Raw genomic sequence first — 21,820 nt, 5'->3', positions numbered from 1 at the left:
GGAATTAGCTTTGATCACAAGTGTGACCGGATCCCGAGGAGTACATATCTCATGTGAATCCAAGTTATGAGTCTGCATGCCTTGGGATTGGATCAACTTTGAATTATTGAGGGAATCTGGAGAATCCCGATCCCGAGAGCGATCCGTACACTGCATAGCGTCCCAAGATGATCAAGTGAAGCATGATCACGAGGCACCTCTACGGCCATTGTGTGAGTTTCCATCACGTGGCCGCTGTGCATGAGCAGTGCATCCCCTTCCTCGTTTCTCTCGCAAGAGATCGGAGGAATCTGGGGGATCACTGTGGGGAGGTCACCGGAGCTCCGGCTTTCCTTGGCCAAGGACAAGCCGTCCGAGCTCAAGGCGGAGATCGGAGGTTTCTTTGTCGGAAATGGAGGACGAGAAGAGGAGGCGTCAGTCGGTTTCCAAGAAGAAGATGAAACCGGTCCTTGAATCATCTTCGATCTGATGATTGGAACGCCATCGTCTTCAAGAATGACTTTGAAGCTTCGAACTCCCACGTCAACAGTCATCTCAATAGGGAAAGAGGTAGGGGATTTAAGCCGCACCAGAGCTCGCATGTGTTCAAGGGAAACGTCTTCATGTTTTCGGACGAAGATAAGCTCTCCCAGAGGTCTTAACACTTCCACAATGGAGTCCCAGTTCCAGCAGTGGAGAGGAAGATTTGTCAGTCTAATCCAGTTATAATTCCCGGCGGCCACAGCGTGAGACCCAAACTCCGGGGTCCAATGTGAGAAGCTGATGGAGCAAGGGCCATGCTTGGTGGAGAGATTGAGACGATTCAATTTTACAATGTCTGATGCTGCTTTCGCTGAGAAGAGGGTGAGAATGAAAAAGTCGCCAAAGGGAGTGATGTTTTCACATTGATCAGAGTTCAGGTGGAATGGCAGCGCATCATGGAGGGATTTAATGCTCGCGTTCCCCGATAACACCTTGATGATCACCCGTCTCTTAAGGTCTTCTTTGGTTTGTATGATAGCTTCGGAGATTGGAAGAGAAACTCTCAGTGAATTGACTTTTGAAATAGGATGAGAGATTGGAACGTGTAGCAGTGGTTTGGGAGGTGGGGGGTTTCTCTTTAGGTTATGCTTCTCAGGGGGATGATCCGAAGAAGAGAGTTTGAATGGGCATCTAGCTGCAAAGTGTCCAACTCCCGAGCAACGTCGGCAGGTGAGTTGGTGTCGACAGTCTGCAACCTTATGACCAGATCTAAGGCAACGTTTACAGGTTTCTTCAGTTTCCGGAGATCGGCGACGTTTCAGCGAGGATGTATTCTCTGGTGGAGTTGAATGACGAACAGCATCAACAAAAGAAACATCTTCTTTTACTGGAGAATTCTTGTTTGTATGATGTCCCTCAACTTGAACTTGGAAACCTTGAACTTGGAATTTTTATAATAACCAGAGTCATTACATGTCGGCAAGAAGTGATAGGGTGTAACTTTGGTTTTTAGTAGTGCACTTTATGCATTAATATTTAATACTTAGTCTAAAATGGCATCCTGTTACATTGAACCAAGTTTAGCATGCTGGTTTAATCATCATCATTATTATTATTTTATTTTTTGAAAAAAAACATCAACCTTTATTAGTGTGCCAAAGTCAAATAAATCAACTAAAGGTGCACTTTCACAAGACCAAGTTGAAAGTTAAAAACTAGGCCAAGATTATCAAAGAAGTCAATTATGTGAAATTATTATATATTTTAGAGTAATTCAATAGAAAATTTACACTAAACTAATTAGAACCATTATTAATAATGTATTGCTAGAGAATATACTCATAAAAAGGGTCTTTCAAGCCTTGACATTCTTTCTTTTAGAGAGAAAGAGAATGGTAAAATATTGTTAAATAACACACAAAAGCATCACAACCATTGAACATGATTAGTTGTGGTTATCATTGTCAATTATCTAAACCACACACTAGTCTTAAGAGTGTTAAACAAAATCTACACTTAATGCTCATGCAATTTTATTATTTTTATTATTTTTATTTTTTTTTAAAATCTAAAGATCATTCTAAAAGTTGATGAACTTGGCACCACACTTTTGAGCCCCACGTCCAAATATATATTGGTTCTTCTTAAATATATTTAATAAGTGTATTACATTGTATAGCTATAGTTTATTCAATTAGTTATATCTTGATATAGTGTAAGCATTCTTCATTCAAGATCTAGTCTCTTATACCCTTCATCTAATTCATATTGATTGTGTGTTTATAGGAAATTTGTATACTATATTGATTCATAAAAATTACATTTTTCTTTTATGTCCCTTGAAAAACACAAATATTTACATAAAACAAATAAAATAAATAAATAAAACTTAGCTTTCAAATAAAACCATAACACATTTTTATTCAAACTCAATTTAAGTAAACACACTCAAACTATATCATTTCAGTTGTTTCTACCATAATAAAATAATGATTATATATATCTCTATATATGAAATTATGAATTTTTAGAGGGGGTATATATATATATATATGAAAATTACCCCTATATATTTTGGTTAATGCTAAGCATTTTCCCAATATTTTCCTTAGAAATTAAAAATAAAATACTTCCAATGAAAATATTGGGAAAATGCTAAGCATTAACCAAAATATATAGGGAATTTTTTTCATACATATATATATATATTCAAAAATTAAAATTAGTGGGTGGTTGAAGTAGAAACTCTCCCACTCTCTTGCATTGCACTCAATAGTAACCACCTAGAAAAAACCTTCATTTTCAAAAGCAATTCAAGAAACCACCACCTTTTTCACCACCCCAATTCCTCTTTATAAATACCACTTCCATTCCCACTCTTTCTTCAACCCCTTCTCCTCTTCCAAAGTTCCATCCCTCCCTCACCTTCCCACACACCCAAAAGAATCAATGGGTGTGACTTCCAACAAAGTTGAAAGCCTCCCAAACACTACTACTACTACTCCAATATCAGTCCTAACAACACAACCTTTAGAAATCCACAAAGTTTCTTTGCCACCAAATAAAACCACCTTTCAATCCATCAAACAAAGCTTCTCTGAGTTCTTCTTCCCTGATGATCCTCTACACCAATTCAAAGACCAATCTCCATTCAAGAAACTCATTCTTGCACTCCAATACTTGTTTCCTATCTTTCACTGGGCCCCTGAATACAATCTCAAGCTTTTCAAGTCTGATGTTATCTCTGGCCTCACCATTGCTAGTTTGGCCATCCCTCAAGTGAGCAAACTATCAACACTCTCTCTTATATATATCCAAATCACATAAAATGCTCTTCTTTTAACTCCCCTTTTGATGTCTTCTTCTTCATCTTCATCTTCAGGGTATCAGTTATGCAAAACTTGCAAACTTGCCTCCCATTATTGGCCTATGTGAGTGTCCGTAGCTCTTATAATTATCATTATTATGATATTTATATGTAAAAATTTAAAATGGATTTATGAGCTTAATTATAAATGCATGCAGACTCAAGTTTTGTGCCACCATTGATATATGCTGTTCTTGGGAGCTCAAGAGACCTTGCTGTTGGTCCAGTTTCTATTGCATCCTTAGTTATGGGGTATATGTTAAGGGATCAAGTGTCCCCTGACCAAGACCCTGTCCTTTATTTACAGCTTGCTTTCACTGCTACTTTCTTTGCTGGTGTTTTCCAGGCATCTCTGGGTTTTCTGAGGTGAAAGGACTCTCCCTTTATTCTCCACCCACTAAGCTCACCAACTTGCCTTTCATTCTTAAAAGTAATTTGTTCTTTTTGTTATTGTGTTTAGGCTGGGTTTTGTGGTTGATTTCTTATCAAAACCAACTCTGATTGGATTCATGGGAGGTGCTGCCATTATTGTTTCACTTCAGCAACTCAAAGGTTTGCTTGGTATCATTCACTTCACTAATAAGATGAGCTTTGTCAGTGTCATGGAATCAGTTTTTGGAAAAACATCAGAGGTATTCATAATATACATATCATAAACAATTTATATATATATATATATATAGAACTACATCATTTATTTGGGAATTTATTTCTGTTACAGTGGGCATGGCAAACAATTCTAATGGGATTTTTCTTCTTGGTGTTATTACTGATTGCAAGGCATATTGTGAGTTATCATTTTGACTCTTCTTTAATTTCCCACTCTTAATTACTTTTAAGAAAGAATATACTCTCCATTTGAGTCTGGAGCCTTCATGATTGCCACTAATTCACTTTCTTATCAATGTCAAACTTCTCTGGACCTACAACAACCATCACTTGTTACTGTTTTTCAGTATGAATGAAATCCTCAACATCATTACAATAAATAAATATCTTAAACAATACTTAAACAGTGAAATTAGCACCAATTAATTCTCAAAACCAATGTTTTGAATCATTTGTTATACGGTATACAGAGCATGAGAAGGCCAAAACTCTTCTGGATATCAGCAGCAGCTCCACTAACTTCAGTGATCCTTTCCACAACCATTTCATTTATCATTAAAGCTCAAAACCATGGAATTCAAACGGTAAATACCCACTTTAACAAGAACTAGTATTTTTTTTTTTTTAAAAAAAAAAATTTATGTCCAACTCTTAAAATTTGTGTACAGATTGGGCATCTGCAGAAAGGACTGAACCCTCCTTCAGCAAATCTACTCTGTTTTCATGGGAATTACTTGAGTTTGGCTATCAAAACTGGAATTGTAACTGGGATTTTATCTCTCACTGTAAGAAGAATTTTCTTCCTAACAATTGCTGAAAAGATAATTTGATTTTGTTATCTTAGACTGAAATTTACTGCAAAAAATTTACCAGGAAGGCATAGCTGTTGGAAGAACCTTTGCTTCTCTGAAAAACTATCAGGTTGATGGAAACAAAGAGATGATGGCCATTGGGATTATGAACATGGCTGGTTCTTGCTCATCATGCTATGTCACAACAGGTAAAAATGAAAATGAAATACTAAGTAATTAAAATTATCGACAAATTTGATTCTGAGATTTTTTTTTTATATGACTTTGCAGGATCATTCTCAAGATCAGCAGTGAATTACAATGCTGGTTCACAGACTGCAGTGTCTAACATTGTGATGGCATCAGCAGTGATGTTCACAATGTTGTTTCTGATGCCACTATTCTATTACACACCAAATGTTATCTTGTCAGCCATAATAATATCTGCAGTCATTGGACTCATTGATTTCCAAACTGCTGTCAAGCTTTGGAAGGTGGACAAACTTGATTTCTTGGCTTGCATGTGTGCTTTCTTTGGAGTTCTCTTCATCTCTGTTCAAATGGGTCTTTTGATTGCGGTAAGTATTTTTCAGAAATAATTCAGAAAAACTTTTTTTTTTCTTTAACTTGCTTTTTTTAAGAATAATTTTTATATGATGTTTTCTGTTTAGGTGGGAATTTCTATGTTTAGAATTCTAATACAAGTGACAAGGCCAAACACTGTGATTTTGGGAAATATTCCAGGGACTCAAAGCTATAGAAATATGGGACAGTATGGAGAGGCTAGAAGAGTTCCTTATTTTCTCATTCTCAGCATTGAATCTCCAATTTACTTTACCAATTGCATGTACCTTCAAGAAAGGTATGTTTACTTATTTGTTAATTAGTTCTTGAGATTTATAAAGTGGAAAAAAAAATTCTTATGATTTTTCTCTCTGTGAATTTCTATAGGATCATGAGATGGGTGAGAGAAGAGGAAGAGAGAATCATTAGGATGAAGGACTGTGAACTGAAATGCATTGTTTTGGACATGGCTGGTGAGTGATCACTAATGAAATACATTTTTTCAATTTTATTTCTTAACAACTGATCCCAAAGTTTATAACAAATTTTCAGCTGTAACTGCACTAGATACAAGTGGAATGGAAGTACTGTCAGAGATGAAGAAGGCATTGGATAAAAGATCTCTTCAGGTGAGAAGATTGAACACGTCATTCTTACGTTATCGTGCTAAGGTTTTATCGGTAAATTGAAGTCTAATTTTGCTTGTATTTGTAGCTTGTTCTTGCAAATCCTGTCGCAAATGTGATAGAGAGGCTCCATAGATCAGCGAAAACCTGGGAAGTCTTTGGATCAGATAGCATTTACATGGACGTCGAAGAGGCTGTTGCTTCAGTCTCTTCTCTTTTGAAGTACCAGCCTTGAAAGAGATGCTTGGTTTCAAAGTTTTCAGAGTTTCTAATCCTGTAGCAGAGAGAGTTTGACTACAATGAAGAGTAGTAGTTTTGTTCAATGTAGTGGTTGCTTTAAGACAATGAAGCAATAACAATTCTGTTATGTTTTAGATGCTGATCTCTTCTAAGAAGAGGTTTGGAAGTACATCACCTGGATAACATAAATTCAATGAGTTCTTTTTTCATGCTCATTCACAAAAAATGAAAAGAAAAGAAAAAAGACAATGAGCTCTTAAACGGAAATAGCTGATTCTATCGATTACTCTCAACATTACAATACATACACGTTTTACTAATTAAAAAAAAAAGAAGACGACAAGAACAATGTTTTTAATGATAATTCTATTGATCCACATCTGATGTTGAGTCTCCCTTTCTTCTCCTACCCCCGGTTTTCTTAACAGAAAATGGCATGCTGGGAGAAATATCATTTGTACTACTTTTGGTTGGAGGCATTTTGTTATTACTTAATTCAAGCTCATTTGTGGAGTTTCTAGACTCTTTATTGCTACTAATCTGTCTTCTTAGTCTCAAAATTTCACCTTTTGCTGCCGCTAAATCATCTTCGAGCATTTTAGACCTTTTCTCCAAATGCTCTCTTTCACAGCCAAGTCTTGTGATAAGGTTCTGTGCATCTTCAAGATTTTCCTGAGCTTCTTTGGTTATATCCTTTTGCTCGATGAGAGATTTGAACAACATCTCTTTCTCTGTTTCAAGACTAGAAGCTCGCGAATTACTAGACTCTAGCTCGTTCGAGAGCACCAATGCACTCTTATTCATCGCATCAAGCGATTTTGTAGCCTCATCTAAATCGGATTCAAGAGCCTTACGAGCTTCTGAATCTTTTAGCAATTGTTTTCCCAACACTTCAAGCTCTCTATTTAAAGTAGCTACTAAAATCTTATCTTCCTTCAATTCATGTGCTGTTATTTCTGCTTTTTTGTAAACCTCCAATAGTTCCTTCTTTAAGCTTTCACGATCTTTTACCACATTCTTCAATTTATTTGATGCAGCACCAAGCTCTTCCTTGGTTATCCTGAGGGCCTCCTTGATTGAAATAAGATTATCGGTGAGTTCTTTTATAGCTGCATTTGCTTCTTCAAGATCAGTGTTTAGTGATTTCTTTGTCTCAGAAAACACATACTGCATTTCTGAAAACTTGGTGTTGAGATCAGCATAGGATTTCCTGGTCTCATCTAGTTCCATTGAAAGATTAGAAAGCTCCAATCTCAAGGCTTCATAGGCTCTTTGGACAATGTGAAGCTCATTTCTTAATTTCTCTCTGCCATTCACTTCTTTCTCCAGTTTAGCTTTAAGATCATCACTTTCAGTTGTTAGTGCATTGACTGCAGACTGATTGTCCTGTATTTCCCTCAAAGCATGTGCCACCTTTTCTTGAAGCTGACGGACTTGATCATCTTTCTTAGCCAACAGCTCTGAATCATGCACCAATCTCTTCTCAGATGATAACTTTAAATCATCGAACTCATTTAGAAGGTCATGAAGTTTTTTTTTTGTCTCATCTCGTTCTGTGCTCAATGAATTTACTTTTGTATTCAAGTCCTGAACCAGGGATGTTTTTACAGATAATTCTTCATTGGTCTTCGAGATTTCTTCTTTTAACTGCTCAATAATGGAACTTGCTTCAGAAAGATCTCTATTTGTCTGGTCAATCCTAGAGTTCAACATCCGGCATTCCGATTCCTTTTTGGTAAGCGATAAGGTGAGATTTCCAACACTCTTCTCCTTTTCATGAATCTCCAAGCTCAGAAGACTCACCTTATCATTTAAGACATCAATTGCATCTGTCTTTTCTTTAAGTTTGACTTCAAGTACCTTTCTATCTTCCTCTGCTTTTGTAATAACATATTCAAGATTATCCCTCTGTGCTTTGAACTCCTCAACAACTTTTTTCTCTCTTTCCAGTTCTTGACTCAAAATTGCTATTCGTTCATTTGCCAACGCCAGTTGGTTTAAAAGAGCGGCTTCCTCCTGTTTCAAACTTTTGATTTGTTTTTTCCTTTCTTCCTGTTGATCAAGTAGTCTTGCATGAAAGTCCTCCTTCATCAGGGCCATAGCTGCTTCCTGTTCCTTCTGCTCAACCTTCATCTGCATATCAAAACTATCGCCCAATTATTCTACATCAATAAAACTGTAACCTAAATGTTCAATCATAAGAACTCATAAATAAGTTTAATGACTGATACTACAACTATACCAAGTAAAACTGTGCTGAACCTCCAAAAGTTACATCGACAATGGATTAGTGCATGTACATTTTATCAACAAGAACATTTATATATTAACCCAAGTACAGTACACCTATGGAGGTATTTAAATCATAATCCACAATTATAAGTCCAAATACAAAATGATACAATCAAAGTTAACCCATGAAAATTGATAAAAATAGTCAAAGCTTCCCTGATGTGAAGGGAAACAAGAATGTACAATTTCAGTTGCATCATCAAAATAATCACTAGAGGTCTAATTATGATGTCATGTCTGTATCCGACAACACAAGTCATATAATTAAGTGTCCTGCTTTTTCACATTCTGAGACATAAACCTTAAAAGATTTGAAATATTCAAGTCTATAAGAGCCTATCAGCTCTCTATTCAGAGTATAAAAATACTAAAAGCGAAGTCTAATAAAAGTTTAAAGATGCTTAACAGATTCTATTGCAGATTCCATGGCTGCCTTCTCCTTTCGAGAGTCAGCATATAATGCACCAAGCACGCCGGATCCAATTATTCCAAGCGCATTCAGGAAGGATGAGAATGGATTTCCCGGCGTCACTTCTCGAACAGCAGGCTGATAGGTGATAGAGAAAAATTTTTAGAATATTTAGAATAATAGCATGAGAACAATGGAACTATCATGACTTCAATCCAGAATGAGAACATTACCTCAGCTTCAATTGGTTCTTGAGACAATATCACTGGCTTAGATTCTTCGAGAACTCCTGTCTCTGGCTTTTTCAGAGTTCCAGGCACATCTTGTTCATTTACTTCCTGCGGATACATGTACATGAGAATTTTATTGAAAATATTAGATATGCAAGGGCAGAGAAAGATTAACCTTTGGTTTATCAAATTCTATTGGTAAGATGTTTTGTTCAGTCTGTTCAGAAACCGATTGATTCACTTGGGGAGAGATATCTTGCTCTGCTTGTTTAGGAATGCTATCCTCTAACTTCACTGCATCTTGCTTATCTGAAAAATCATAAGAACATTGTAATTCTGTTTTCCAAAAAATAACATAGGCTTCAAGAAAGACCCCATAAGTCTCAAAGTAAGGTTGGAGCAAAATTTTCCATATTTGATCCTCAACCAAAAAATGAATGCAAATTCTGAAATTCACGTCAGTGGTTAAAGTTCTATTATATACTTGGAGAACGACCAATCTCCAAAAAAAAGATGAACTCATAAGATGCCAAGTAGCAGAAGCTAGACGACCAATACATTCTCATATGATTTGAATTTGAATTTGCAGTTAAAATTTATTTCTTTCTAAGTATCTCATGACACAAGATCACATAAAACGAAAATATTCAATGGATGCTGAAAGACTAGCTAATAAAAACATGCATGCATGGACAAACAAAATGAAAACAAGCGAGAAAAAGTCAATATTGACTCAAGCTTTCCAATTTGAAAAACAGTTGGGGTATGAAAAGGAATTCATCCAGCTTACTTTCAACATCTCCAGGTTTACGTCTGGACTCACTGAAAGTACGAGCACGACGACGACGCCTCAACAAGCCCCTGCCTTTTTAAGCATTTTCCAAAACGCAACATCATAGTGCATTAAACAAAATGGCAGCATGATCTCCAGTCATTTCCATTTTCAACAAGACAAACCAAAATCATCATATTGGCATGCAAATCGAAAACAAACTAAATCCATGTCACAAATTCAAAACAAAAGCATGGCACCACCAAGCAAATCAACAATAAATTAAATCCATTTTATGAAATTCAAATCAAAAGCATCACAATGTATGATAAACACTAAAGACAACCAAAAGAGAACCCCAAACACACCTTCCAAAGCTACAGCTCTGAGCTGCAAGAAGGGAAGAACCGAGACGCCAACAAAGAGAACAGCTCTCCTCCGCAACGAATCAGTGTCACCTGCTAACCTTTCACCATGAAGTGAAGCCAAGGCCATTAGCTTCTTCCTTTTCTTAGTCGCCTTCCTATGAGCATACGCCAATGGAGGAGAAGCAGGACACCATGGAGAGCTCAAAGAGTGGAAGGATCGATCCATTGGGCACTTCATCAGGCATGAACTACCGATCAAAATCCCCATTTTCCCCCTTTTTTTCAAGCTTTTTTTGGGGCAAACAATCAAACACTTCGAGGATCTCGAAAATGGAAGCAGAGTGCTTCGCTGCCTTTCATTTTGGCGAACCTATACCCGTTTGATATATAGAAACACTCAAACACCCATGTTTTTCGTTGAATTTACATAGAATGCCACTAATCTAATCAGATGTTACGAATCTTAAGGCATTTTGTTCACCATCGGAGGGTCAATGCTTCGCTTCACACTGTCCGTCCATTCATCCAACATCCAACGGCTAAGATCATCTCTATTTCGAGATGAAAACCTAGCTCTTCCCTCCATAAGCGCTCGCTTCACTCTCTTCTTCTCCGTTCCGCGCCACCACCGCCTCCGCCGCCGCAGCGCCACCGCGGCCTTTTTCCGGCGATGTCGCTCCGCCTATCTTCCAGAACGCTAAGGATCCTCCCCAATCTCCGATCGTTCTCGCACGCCGCTGCGGCACTTCTCAATGGCGATCCCCCCATTGGTGACCTCTCCGCCCCGCTCAAGTACCTACCGGGATTCCCACGGCCGGACCCGAAGCACGACGAGACGATCCTTGCGATCCCGCGGGCTAAGTCGGGGAAAAACATTGCCGAGAAGGAGCGGAAGGTTGGGCGGGTGCCGAGCATCGTGTTCGAGCAGGAGAATGGGCAGCAAGGTGGCAACAAGCGACTCATCTCCGTTCGGACCAATCAAATCCGCAAGCTTGTCAACCACCTTGGACGGTCCTTCTTTCTCTCTCGGCTCTTCGAACTGGAGGTCCGGTCTGAGTTCTCGGACGCCGTGGAGATCATCGAGAAAGTCCGGGTGTTGCCTCGTAAGGTATTAGAGTATGATCTTTCTCAGTACTTTGATTTTAGGATTTGAAACAAGTTGCTTTCTTGATGTTTGACATTTTTCCATGTTTGAACTACTGTTTAATTAAGCTGTTTATGAATTAAGGTTATTGGGAATGCTTTTTCAGTATGGATTTCCATTTGGTTTCAAGCTTATAATTATGTAGACATTGTTTTGCTACAGTGTTAGGTTTTGCATGCTAGACATTGTGAGCTAAATTTGTGATGATTAAATTGTCATGAAAAGATTAGGTTTAGCGGGAATCAAAACTTAGGCTTTGTGATCATGAAAATTTAAGTGGAAAAGCTGGAATATTGCTCTTGAAAGAATTTAGAATTGATAATTGGAAACTTTCTGCATTATCTATTCTGTATTTGCAGAGTTATTATTTTCATTTGTTGCTGAACTTATCTTCAATGGAATCTCTTCTAGTTTAATTTTTGTTTTGCGGTATGTTAAACCTCTAGCCACTCATTGATTGTGGTGAGAAGAGTTGTCAACATAACCCTTTTTTTGTCTCTTTATATATATATATTATATATTATATATGGGTTGGATGCTTTCTTGCATAAGGATTAGTTTTAGTTATCTTCACAATATGAGCAATTTCTGTGAAATTTATGATATTCTAGTCTCTCAATTCATTTGTTTGAATTCATCTTTTAGTTTTTTCTATTTTTTCAGAACATTGATCTTTGATACTTTTTGATGATTTCCTTCAGCTATGGTTGGAATATTTGAAAAATTATACCTCCAATTATCTTGGTGAAGAGTGTAGACATATTGAATTTATTTAATATGAGTCTAATAACATTTGAGGAAGATGTTTGTATTCATTGGTGAACTTGGATGTAGCATTAGAAATGCTAAAAAGTTTCTTTTGCTTCCTGTTTGTGGTTTAAAGATTCAAACCCTTGAAATGGAAAAGAGTTTTCGCGTTCTTATTTATATAATAGTAGTGAGAATTTTTTTTTTTTTTTTTTAAAAAGAAAACCTACAGGATGAAACTATGTTCCAGCTTATTGTTCCAGTACTGAACTATTATGATGATAATTTCCCTTGAAGCTTCTACACCTTTTTCCTCTCCCTTATCATGTGTTGAATATGACACTGTTTTGTTTGTCAGTTACACCTACATTCAGGCACTGATGCAGTTCTTAATGTAACTTTCTTGAGAGCCCCATCACAAGCTTCACTTAAGGTGGATGTACCTCTTGTATTTTTAGGAGAAGATGTATGCCCTGGTCTAAAAAAAGGTACACCATATGGATATCTTACTTAATCTGATCTATATGATTTTCTGAATTATATTTTTAATCTGATGTTAAATATCTGCGGTGATATTTGCATAACTTGCTACAAGAATAAGTGCACTACACCAAGCCCACCATCAACAAAATTATATTTTTACATCCTTGATTTATTCTAAGGAATATAAACAAGGCCATGTATCCTATCATCTCCTATATGTAATTAATATAGCACCTCCTATGTGTGGTTAGTATAGAAATAGATGTTTTCCTTAACTATACTTCGAAAATCAGCTGTGGAAGTGTAGACTCGCCACTTGGAGTATGCTTATTAAAACAATTAATCATGCTTAGCTTTTAACCTGTCTGCCATGTATTTGTTTTCTCACTGCTGACCCGTATGGCCTTCCTCTCTCATGCATTGGTAAATTAGATATTTCTGATGTTAGCTGATGACAAACCACCGTTAATCTTGGCTTTCTATGTTGCCAGCATTCACATTCAAAGTGAATTTTAGTAAGACTTATTGCTTATTCTTAGAAGTTACGTGCGTGGACTTAAGCCATTGCACCAGATGATGCAATTGGGGCAATGGGTTTGGTTAATAAAAGAATTTTGTAATTTCATGGTGCACAAAAGTCCTGCAGAATGATAATTTTCACTCAGAAAATCTCATGAACTGAGCTGGTGAACAAGATCTACTGGCTCTTTTGAGTCATATAATCAGATATGGATTTAATTAGACAATTACAACACGAATGATTTGTAGGTCAGTTGATTACTGCAGTAAATTACCTGGCTCCATTGCATTTCTTTAACTTGTCTATGTGCTGCTCATAAATATTATTAACTTATTTCTCTTTGGTCGTTTTCCTTGAACTAAGCCACTACCACACTAATCTTTCAGGAGCCTACCTTAACACAATAAAAAGGACAGTCAAGTATCTCTGCCCTGCGGACATTATTCCACCATATATCGAAGTGGACTTGAGTGAGCTGGATGTTGGTCAGAAGTTGTTGATGGAAGATCTCAAGGTTCATCCTGCGCTACGCCTGCTTCACTCACCTGATCAGCCTGTCTGTAACATCATTGGTTCACGAGGTGTAGAACAGAAAAAGTCTAAATGAGAGTTCATATTTGAAATGCCGGGGAACCATTAGCACTATGATTGGCATAAGCATTCCTGATGCCAATGGACTTCATTGTCATCCATTTTCTTGCAGAACAATTGCAAAAATCTTGGCATTTTAAACTGTCTATGCCAATAAAAAGAGCAAGCTGGTCATACTCATTGTCTTCTGATCACTGGAATACCCCCCCTTGCTACCTGTATCTACTTGAGGTGAGGTTTCTTTAACAGGCTTTGTATCTCTGATACAGATTGGGTTTGGGAATTATTCACTCTTGTTTTGCCTTTTTTTTTTCCGGCTGGCTTAGTTGTTTGTAGATTTGGACTGTTGGTACTAGAATTCATATTTTTATTAAAAGCTCGGTTTCATCCCTTGTGTTAACCATTTAATCATTCAAGAATTTGGTGTAATACTTCTTACACAGTGAAATTAGTATTTCCAAGTTTGTTACTCAATCATAGTTTTGGACTCTTGTTAACCGTTTATATATGTGTATAAGGATGAATCGTTTGAGTAAGTTAGTAGAATTGAATTCAACGGTCCTGCACTGTTTAATAAATAGTATTACTTAACGTATGCAGTTAATGTTTTCTTTTATATATATATACACGCACAGAATCCCAATCGTTAATATCTTTCTTGGCTTTTGGCCAAGATAAAGTGTGACTGTGTGAGTACGCCAAAAAAAAACTATAATGAAATATGGGGTTTTATAGGGGCATATATGTAAAAATATACTTATCCAAACACATCTCATGGATCAGAACAAAACTCCGATTACAAATAAATAAATTATAAACATCAGAAGCCTCAATTCTACACCTAATAGGACTCAAACTCCATCAAGAAAGTTTAATCCTAAACTCACTCTAAACACACTTATTTTTTTTTTAATATAAACCCCTGAGACCACTTACAAGATGAAACCTTTTTTTATTTTAAACCTCTCTCTCTCTTTCCAAAGACAGTGCGCACTGAGTTTTTCTCACTCATGGATCATCACTTACCGTTTGAGACACAGGATCTGGTGGGACAGATGAGGACGGATGTGCCCATCCAGGTTGATCCAAATCAACTCATCATTTATCCCGGGTATACCTTCTGTCCCACTGACGAAGATGTCCTTCATTACTTGAAGCAAAAAGCTTATGGCATTCCAGTTCTAATTGATTTCATTTTGGATCAAAACGTCTATGAAGTCCCACCCTGGCAACTCAGAAGTATGTTTCTTTTTCTTCTTCCTTTTTATAATTATTTTATTTTATTTTATTTTTTTTTTTACGAATACAACAAGTGATTAGTTGAGGTGCGCAAGACTGGAATTGATCATCCAGCTTTACATCCTCACCCCGGTATATAGGATTCAGGTTATCAAACCTGAGTTCATACCGGGAATCTATTACTATTACATTACAATTAGAAGAATTTAAACTCGAGACAATAAAATTAGGGAGAATTGGTTATAAACCCCCTCCAAAAATTCTATAATTACATATTTACCCTCCGAAAAAACATAATTGTATATATACCCCTGAAAAATATAGGTAATTACGGATATGCCCTTACTGTTAGATTCCGGTAATCAAACTTAATTAACAATGGTTATAACTTGGATTAAGATATACAAAAGGTCCAAAATAACCCTTGTACAACTTAAAAAAAACTTTTCAATAGTATATATGCAATGGTATAATGATAATTTTATATATTTGTTATTTGTTAATAGATGGTTTTTCAACTAATTTGAACCCCAAAGGTATATACGCAATTATGTATATTATTCAAGGGTATGTATGCAATTAACTTTTATTCAGAGGCAAATATGCAATTCTAAAATTTTTTAGGGATACATCTGCAAAATCCCCATAAAATTATTGTACCATCACCTTATGCAAGGGTGATGGTACAATAATTTTTTTAAACTAATGTTTAGAGCTTTTGAAATACATAAATATTGTTTAAGTATTAATAAAAATAAATTCGGTAAAATTGCAGGAGATGTTCTATATCCTGTCGGTGAAGATCAAAGTATCTATTACTACTCTCTGGTTAAACGGAGTGGTGTGACTTACAGCAGACTGAAGCGCACTGTTGGTGATCATGGTCATTGGCATATGAACGGAAAGAGAACTGATATTTTCGATGATCAAGGCAATGTCATTGGTTACAAAACGGCGTTGAAGTTTCATCAGGCCGACGGCTCTAGCAAGGGCCTACCTTCCGAGTGGCTTATGACTGAGTTCAGACTCAATTATGACAATGATGGCGATTCTTGCGTAAGTTATATAATTATATAATATGGCAATATGTTTTTTGGGGATGTCTCTAGAAAACGAATCTAGGGACGTCCGCACAGCAAACGTTAGATCATCTATCTAACAGTTGTTGTTTCATTACTAACCTCGAAAGTGGGGTTAGTTTAGGGTTATAATAAAATAATAACTGTTAGATGATAATTTAACGGTTGTTGTGAGATTTTCATAGATTATTGATTGCTATATATATACGATGTTATTTTAACTTTAGTTTGTTATTTTATTTAATATGTTTGATAAAAAATTATTATATTATTTAGTTTAAAAATCAACTTAATGAGGAATTAGGACATAGCCTAATAGTACCCATCTAATATTGGATTTGAGGAAACTCAAGCTTAAGCACCTCAACTCAACTTTCCCTCCACTTCAATACTGCATGACAGGGAGAATTTTTTTTTTATATTTTTTTTTTAAAAAAAATCAAAATAATGACCAAATTTTTACTTGATGAGCCTTACTAATATAAGAAAAATATCAACATATTAATTTTGATTTAATAAATCATGTATAATATTCTAGTTTATTATGTATGGTATTATAATTCTTTGTTGATGTTGTTAATAGGAGCTCTATTTAAAACATATATATATTTTTTGTTTTATGTATATATTATTACTTACAAATGTATTGTTTTTGCTAACATTCAGGATCAAGAATATACAGTGTGCCGAGTCCATAAAAAATCACGAGAAAGAAGCTTATAGGATTGGGGTCCTCTAACAATCACCTGCCATGATTTTGCTCTATGTGAGCATCTCCTCATGTTCTTTTTATTTTCAATGTTTTTTTTACAGAAATCACAAGGGTTGTAATTTTTAAGCACTAATGCAGATTTTGTATAAAAAAGTTCTATAAGAGCATATATATATATATATAATTAATTGTTGTGTAACAGTGCCACAATTAATCATGATCATCACAAATATACTTCAACTATCTTATTCATCTTCTTTGTAATTCTATTCCTTACATACTAGTCTAATCTTTTTTAAAAAATTAATGTTTTAATTAATTATGATTTAATTTTCCATGCTACAGAATAGTTTTTGTTTTACATATTCTTAAACAGTTATATACAAATTTTTATTTAATTTTTTTTGAAAAAAAAGACTACCGTATATCTCTTTCATGTTTTGTTGTAGTTTTTATGTGTGGTGTTACTTGCAGCTTTTAATGTTTTGTTCTCCACTTCTTATGAATTTGTTTCTGTTTAGTGACATTTATTTTTTTTACTAGGCTTATGTAATTCTATTTACTTTTAGTTTTTTAATACACATGGTTTATTTTTTTTTTTAAATTATAAAAACTGAATGAACAATAGCATTTGTTTATCAATAAAAATAGGGAAAATTACTGTTCACCCCTCGTAATTTTCAAAACTTCCCAAAAACCCCCTCCAACTTTTTGCACACCCTGGACATACTCGTTATATTTTACATTCCTTTTTAACCCCCTACGGTAAGTTGAAGTGGGTCCACGATATGAAATTCTTTTTTTGCCCTTGCAAAAGGTGGGAAAAATGACGCCCAATCATAACTTTCTTTATGCATAGTTTTTCAATTTTTTTTTTTGCCTCCTGCTTGCTTTTTCTCAAACAAAGTTTAGAAGGCTCATATCTTGTTCTTCTTGTTCTTGTTCTTCTTCTTCTTCTTCTTCTTTTTCTTCTTCTCATTTGGTGTATTCAATTTTAGCTCTTCCGATTAACTTATGGAGAGTTTTTGTACTATTGCTAGATACAACGGGGAGGGACGAGTGCTAATGTTCACGGCGCTGACTTCTTGGGAATCAATGTTAGCTGAAATATGTGAGCGATGGGGTCTCGATATTTCCCGTGTCAGGGTGAAGTTTATCACACTCGATGGACATAAAAACAGTATGTCTCATATAAAAAGCGAGGTTGACTTCCGACAGCATGTGTCACGTGCACTCCATCTTCAAATGTTACGTTGTTGATCTTGTTGTTGGGGACGGATGATGTGGCATCGTATCCTCACCGAAAACGAGTTCTTCTCGTTGTAAGTTTCTTCTCGCTTTATGTTTATATAGTTGTAGAAGTTAATTATTGTTTATTATCCACGCCATCTGTTTACATTTATCAAGTTTCCATTTAAACACTATTGTCTCCGATTAACCGATTAACTTATTATTTAACTTTTTTTGTTTTAACGTTTAAGATTTATGTTTATCGTTTAAATATTTTGTGTCTCTGTTTAAATATTGATCGTGTTCGCTTTTAAACTAAAGTGTTGGCAGGGAATTCGAATCTGGCGGCTCGCTCCCACATCATGGCGAGCCCGAGGGTGTGGCATGCCTTCCTTCCTCATCCGATCAAGCTGAAGTGTTGTCGTTGGATATTGGACAATGTTTTGAAGGCGTTGAACATTTCAGAGACGCACTTAGAAATTTTGACTTCAAATTACTAAAGAACGAGAAACACCGGGTGACTGTGGAAGGAAGCTTCGACTTCAAAAATGGCGTATAAGGAAGCTATATTCCCATACCGGGACAACGACGAGTCGATGGATGAAAAATCGCGACTCGCGTTTGCGACCGCTGACGAGAAGGCAACCCGGGTGTCCTAGAGCGAAGAGGATCGAGTCGTAGCGTCCGAGGTCCGCAAGTTGCGTTGTAGCCATTGCCACGCTTTCGGTCACAATCGCGGATCGTGGAATGAATCATGTCACGACTAGGCATTGTGTATATACTTCTTATTATTGTTTAAATATTGAACTTTATATTTAAATATATCTCTTACGTTTTTAAATATTTTATTCTCTGTTTAACTCGTTATTTTTTTATCGTTTAAAAATAAATTTGTATCCGCTTAAAATGTACTAACGGGATGGTGCTAGCGGTTCCCCTAGCTGCACTAATACACGCTCGGTTCCCCAAGCGCTTTCCACTCCCGTCGCACATAAAAAAAATCGAACATTACATTACACTCTATAAGAGATTATTAAGTAATAAGGATATTTTAAACAGTAAAAATATTAAGTATATTTTTTTGTTGTAATTACATTGATATTATTAAATAATAAGGATATTTTAAACAGAAAAATATTAAATTTAAACAGAGAAACCTAAACTTAAACAAAGAAAAACGAAAGTTAAAGGGCAAAAAGTTATCATTATACGCTTAAAATGAATGTTGATATTAGCCGATAATGAAAAATGAAAATGAAACGAACCCTACCCGATAATGTACTCTCATGGACTACAATATCATCCAACAAGAACGTAACCTCAAAAGCGAAACGGAATGAATTTAATTGAATTTAGATACATGTACATTTACATTGACAAAAATTTGTCATGTTCTTCGGAAAAAAATGAATTAATTTAAACCGGTTTTACATTTGAAACTATTACACCTATACAATGACTATGACCCCGCTTATGTACACTCCTCCTCGGTTCGCTTTTTACATAGTAAAACGGAGTTTAAACAATTACATTGATATTTACACAATGAACTATATACTTAAACACTGAAAGTGTATGTTAAACAATGAATCTGGATTATTAAAGAAAGAATCGTGTATACAAATATAGAAAGAATGACTAAGAACCCGCTTGCAAGACTCCCTCCGGGTCGTGATGCCGGGCTGCCCTCACCTCCCTAAGTATGCGGAAACATACCTTAATCGCAGATAAGGGACGTCGGTCACTGCATGTACCCGTAGCTTCTCACCGCGAGTAATCGCCGATAAACCGCATGACATAGACGCCGCGATCGACACTTCCTTTTTTCTCGTCGAGGCTTCGATGTCGTGAACAAGCGGGTACTTTGCGGTCGCCGACTCGCCCAACTCCATGTCGATCACGGATGTCGAATAGGTTCCACTGTCGAGATATACAAGTTCATATTAGAATGCCGATTATTTACCGAACACTATTACACAAACACAAATTATTAAAGCACTTACCATTTCTAGCGCGTTTTTATCGTATTCTTCGCTTTGGCATGAAGAATAATGCCTGTATTCTTGTTTTTCATTGTCAAGGACGACGACATGGAAGTGGCCACTCATAATTATCGGGAGGATGACGATGTCCACTTCACGCAAGTCTCGCGCAGCATCTCCAATCATAGCCATCGTGGATTCATGTGCGTTGTCGCCTCGCTTTGACATGAACAAGGCCGATGGTCGTGTGATGGAGGCGCGCCTCTTATAACGATATGGCACTACGCTCATCGCCTTTTTGCAAGATACATACGAATGCGTCCCATCACATCGCTCGCGACCATCTCCTTCCCCTCGAGCAGGTCGAATAGATTGGCCCGTGTAGTGCTGACAGAGTCATTCTTCCACACGACAGTGCTGTGGTTGAACGGAACAAAGACATGTAAACAATGTTGTAAGTATAAAAATTAAACGTTAAAGTATAAACTTTAAATTCTATATTGAATGTTTAAACGGTAACGGTAATATTTAAAAGGGTATCACTTATAAGTTAAATGTTATCTCAGAAATTTTTAAACGTTAACGTTCCTACTTAAATGGTAACAAAAAAAGCAGTTTTAAACAATATCATAAAAAAACTTCAAACTTACTTGTCCATAGGGCGCTGAGGAAGATCCTTATCAACTCCCTCGCTCGTACTTATTGAGGCGCGATTGGCAACATATTTTTTTCTTCTGAATGAAGACTTTCCGAAGTTCTTCCGCTTTTTATCGGCTTCCTTTAATGGGGGCACGACGGCAGAGATCAACGGGAGACACTTCTTTACATGCTTCTTGTTCTTGTGGGATTGTGTCTGCCTTCGATGCGGCACGGTCAGCCGTTGGTTCCACCGTGAATTCCACTTCGCTGAGGATAGACTCAACGACCTTCTCAACCGTGAGTTCCACGGCAGCAGCATCAATGGGAGACACAACGTAACAGAATAGTTAACAAAAAACCATAATGAATACCTTAGACTGCAAAGTGACGAAATGCCGAATACTTGCACGGGACTTCTTCTTCGAGACGCCGGTGGAAAGGGAAGAGTGCCTGTGGGAAGAGAAGAGCTGGAGACGCGAGTTGAGCTGGAGTCGCGAGTTGAGAGAAGACAAGCAAACTGTAATGCTCAAGAAAAAACCCACCCACTTCCTCTCACACCGCGAAATGGGTGCAAATCACGACTTCCCGTGCAAGGGCATTTTCGTCCATAAAATTTTAAATACACTCCATTTAATGTCACATTCACTTTTTGGGGGTTTCAAAAATCATGGAGTTGAAAAGGAAGGGGTTTTTGGGTATTCAAACTATGGGGGTTTGTTTGGCAATTTGGCAAAGTTGTAGGGTTTTTTTGGCAATTTCCACATAAACAGTTATATACAAATTTTTATTTAATTTTTTTTGAAAAAAAAGACTACCGTTTATCTCTTTCCTGTTTTGTTGTAGTTTTTATGTGTGGTGTTACTTGCAGCTTTTAATGTTTTGTTCTCCACTTCTTATGAATTTGTTTCTGTTTAGTGACATTTATTTTTTTACTAGGCTTATGTAATTCTATTTACTTTTTAGTTTTTTTAATACACATGGTTTATAAATTATAAAAACTGAATGAACAATAGCATTTGTTTATCAATAAAAATATTATTGCTAATTAAAATATAAAATTAATTTTTGTAAGAAAATATGATATATATTTATTTGATAATTAAAAACAAAAGTAATTTAAAAGGAGAAAGAGCTTGTCCTCAATATCAACCGTCCGATTTAAATCATTCATCCACAAGATGAACGGTTGATGGGCACCCATTTCAAACCGCGTTTCCCTCCTCTT

The 21,820-nt window shown here is 36.3% G+C and overlaps 4 protein-coding genes across 5 annotated transcripts; 3 read left to right on the top strand and 1 right to left on the bottom strand.

The window, feature by feature from the left end:
- Positions 1 to 2,852: 2,852 nt before the first annotated feature.
- Positions 2,853 to 6,292, top strand: LOC120280072 (probable sulfate transporter 3.4). The gene is made up of 13 exons (XM_039286797.1): positions 2,853 to 3,240; positions 3,344 to 3,392; positions 3,487 to 3,694; positions 3,789 to 3,960; positions 4,050 to 4,115; positions 4,408 to 4,521; positions 4,606 to 4,722; positions 4,811 to 4,937; positions 5,020 to 5,306; positions 5,400 to 5,590; positions 5,680 to 5,765; positions 5,845 to 5,921; positions 6,007 to 6,292. Exons 1-13 carry the CDS (start codon positions 2,911 to 2,913, stop codon positions 6,151 to 6,153), a joined length of 1,971 nt encoding a protein of 656 aa, XP_039142731.1. The 5' UTR covers positions 2,853 to 2,910; the 3' UTR covers positions 6,154 to 6,292.
- Positions 6,293 to 6,395: 103 nt separating this feature from the next.
- LOC120280071 (MAR-binding filament-like protein 1-1) lies at positions 6,396 to 10,575 on the bottom strand. 2 transcript variants are annotated; one of them, XM_039286794.1, is made up of 6 exons: positions 10,230 to 10,575; positions 9,880 to 9,954; positions 9,265 to 9,398; positions 9,093 to 9,197; positions 8,857 to 8,997; positions 6,396 to 8,291 (listed from the first exon to the last, which is right to left on the bottom strand). In XM_039286794.1, exons 1-6 carry the CDS (start codon positions 10,495 to 10,497, stop codon positions 6,525 to 6,527), a joined length of 2,490 nt encoding a protein of 829 aa, XP_039142728.1. In that variant the 5' UTR covers positions 10,498 to 10,575; the 3' UTR covers positions 6,396 to 6,524. The 2 variants fall into 2 exon arrangements, with proteins under 2 accessions (XP_039142728.1, XP_039142730.1); XM_039286796.1 differs by lacking the exon at positions 9,880 to 9,954.
- A 224-nt stretch (positions 10,576 to 10,799) lies between these two features.
- On the top strand, positions 10,800 to 14,122 carry LOC120280033 (50S ribosomal protein L25). The gene is made up of 3 exons (XM_039286734.1): positions 10,800 to 11,337; positions 12,479 to 12,608; positions 13,510 to 14,122. The coding sequence occupies exons 1-3, from the start codon at positions 10,900 to 10,902 to the stop codon at positions 13,728 to 13,730; spliced, it is 789 nt and encodes a 262-aa protein (XP_039142668.1). The 5' UTR covers positions 10,800 to 10,899; the 3' UTR covers positions 13,731 to 14,122.
- A 616-nt stretch (positions 14,123 to 14,738) lies between these two features.
- On the top strand, positions 14,739 to 16,863 carry LOC120281251 (NAC domain-containing protein 101-like). The gene is made up of 3 exons (XM_039288121.1): positions 14,739 to 14,953; positions 15,729 to 16,009; positions 16,846 to 16,863. The coding sequence occupies exons 1-3, from the start codon at positions 14,770 to 14,772 to the stop codon at positions 16,861 to 16,863; spliced, it is 483 nt and encodes a 160-aa protein (XP_039144055.1). The 5' UTR covers positions 14,739 to 14,769.
- Positions 16,864 to 21,820: the final 4,957 nt, after the last annotated feature.

This window comes from Dioscorea cayenensis, chromosome 17 (genome assembly GCF_009730915.1).
Source record: "Dioscorea cayenensis subsp. rotundata cultivar TDr96_F1 chromosome 17, TDr96_F1_v2_PseudoChromosome.rev07_lg8_w22 25.fasta, whole genome shotgun sequence".
Lineage (NCBI taxonomy): Eukaryota > Viridiplantae > Streptophyta > Magnoliopsida > Dioscoreales > Dioscoreaceae > Dioscorea > Dioscorea cayenensis.
The sequence above is the reverse complement of the archived record's forward strand: the minus strand, read 5'-3'. Positions and strand labels throughout refer to the sequence as shown.

What these genes read in the sequence shown, in the direction of transcription:
- LOC120280072 (XM_039286797.1), top strand. Translation starts at nt 2,911, where the DNA reads ATGGGTGTGACTTCCAACAAAGTTGAAAGCCTCCCAAACACTACTACT. An exon ending in GCATCTCTGGGTTTTCTGAG is followed by an intron (nt 3,695 to 3,788) that starts GTGAAAGGACTC and finishes TATTGTGTTTAG; the next exon opens with GCTGGGTTTTGTGGTTGATT. An exon ending in CATTGTTTTGGACATGGCTG is followed by an intron (nt 5,766 to 5,844) that starts GTGAGTGATCAC and finishes ACAAATTTTCAG; the next exon opens with CTGTAACTGCACTAGATACA.
- LOC120280071 (XM_039286794.1), bottom strand. Translation starts at nt 10,497, where the DNA reads ATGGGGATTTTGATCGGTAGTTCATGCCTGATGAAGTGCCCAATGGAT. An exon ending in TAAACCTGGAGATGTTGAAA is followed by an intron (nt 9,399 to 9,879) that starts GTAAGCTGGATG and finishes ATGATTTTTCAG; the next exon opens with ATAAGCAAGATGCAGTGAAG. An exon ending in TAGAATTTGATAAACCAAAG is followed by an intron (nt 9,198 to 9,264) that starts GTTAATCTTTCT and finishes ATGTATCCGCAG; the next exon opens with GAAGTAAATGAACAAGATGT.
- LOC120280033 (XM_039286734.1), top strand. Translation starts at nt 10,900, where the DNA reads ATGTCGCTCCGCCTATCTTCCAGAACGCTAAGGATCCTCCCCAATCTC. An exon ending in TCCGGGTGTTGCCTCGTAAG is followed by an intron (nt 11,338 to 12,478) that starts GTATTAGAGTAT and finishes TTTGTTTGTCAG; the next exon opens with TTACACCTACATTCAGGCAC. An exon ending in ATGCCCTGGTCTAAAAAAAG is followed by an intron (nt 12,609 to 13,509) that starts GTACACCATATG and finishes CTAATCTTTCAG; the next exon opens with GAGCCTACCTTAACACAATA.
- LOC120281251 (XM_039288121.1), top strand. Translation starts at nt 14,770, where the DNA reads ATGAGGACGGATGTGCCCATCCAGGTTGATCCAAATCAACTCATCATT. An exon ending in CCCACCCTGGCAACTCAGAA is followed by an intron (nt 14,954 to 15,728) that starts GTATGTTTCTTT and finishes GTAAAATTGCAG; the next exon opens with GAGATGTTCTATATCCTGTC.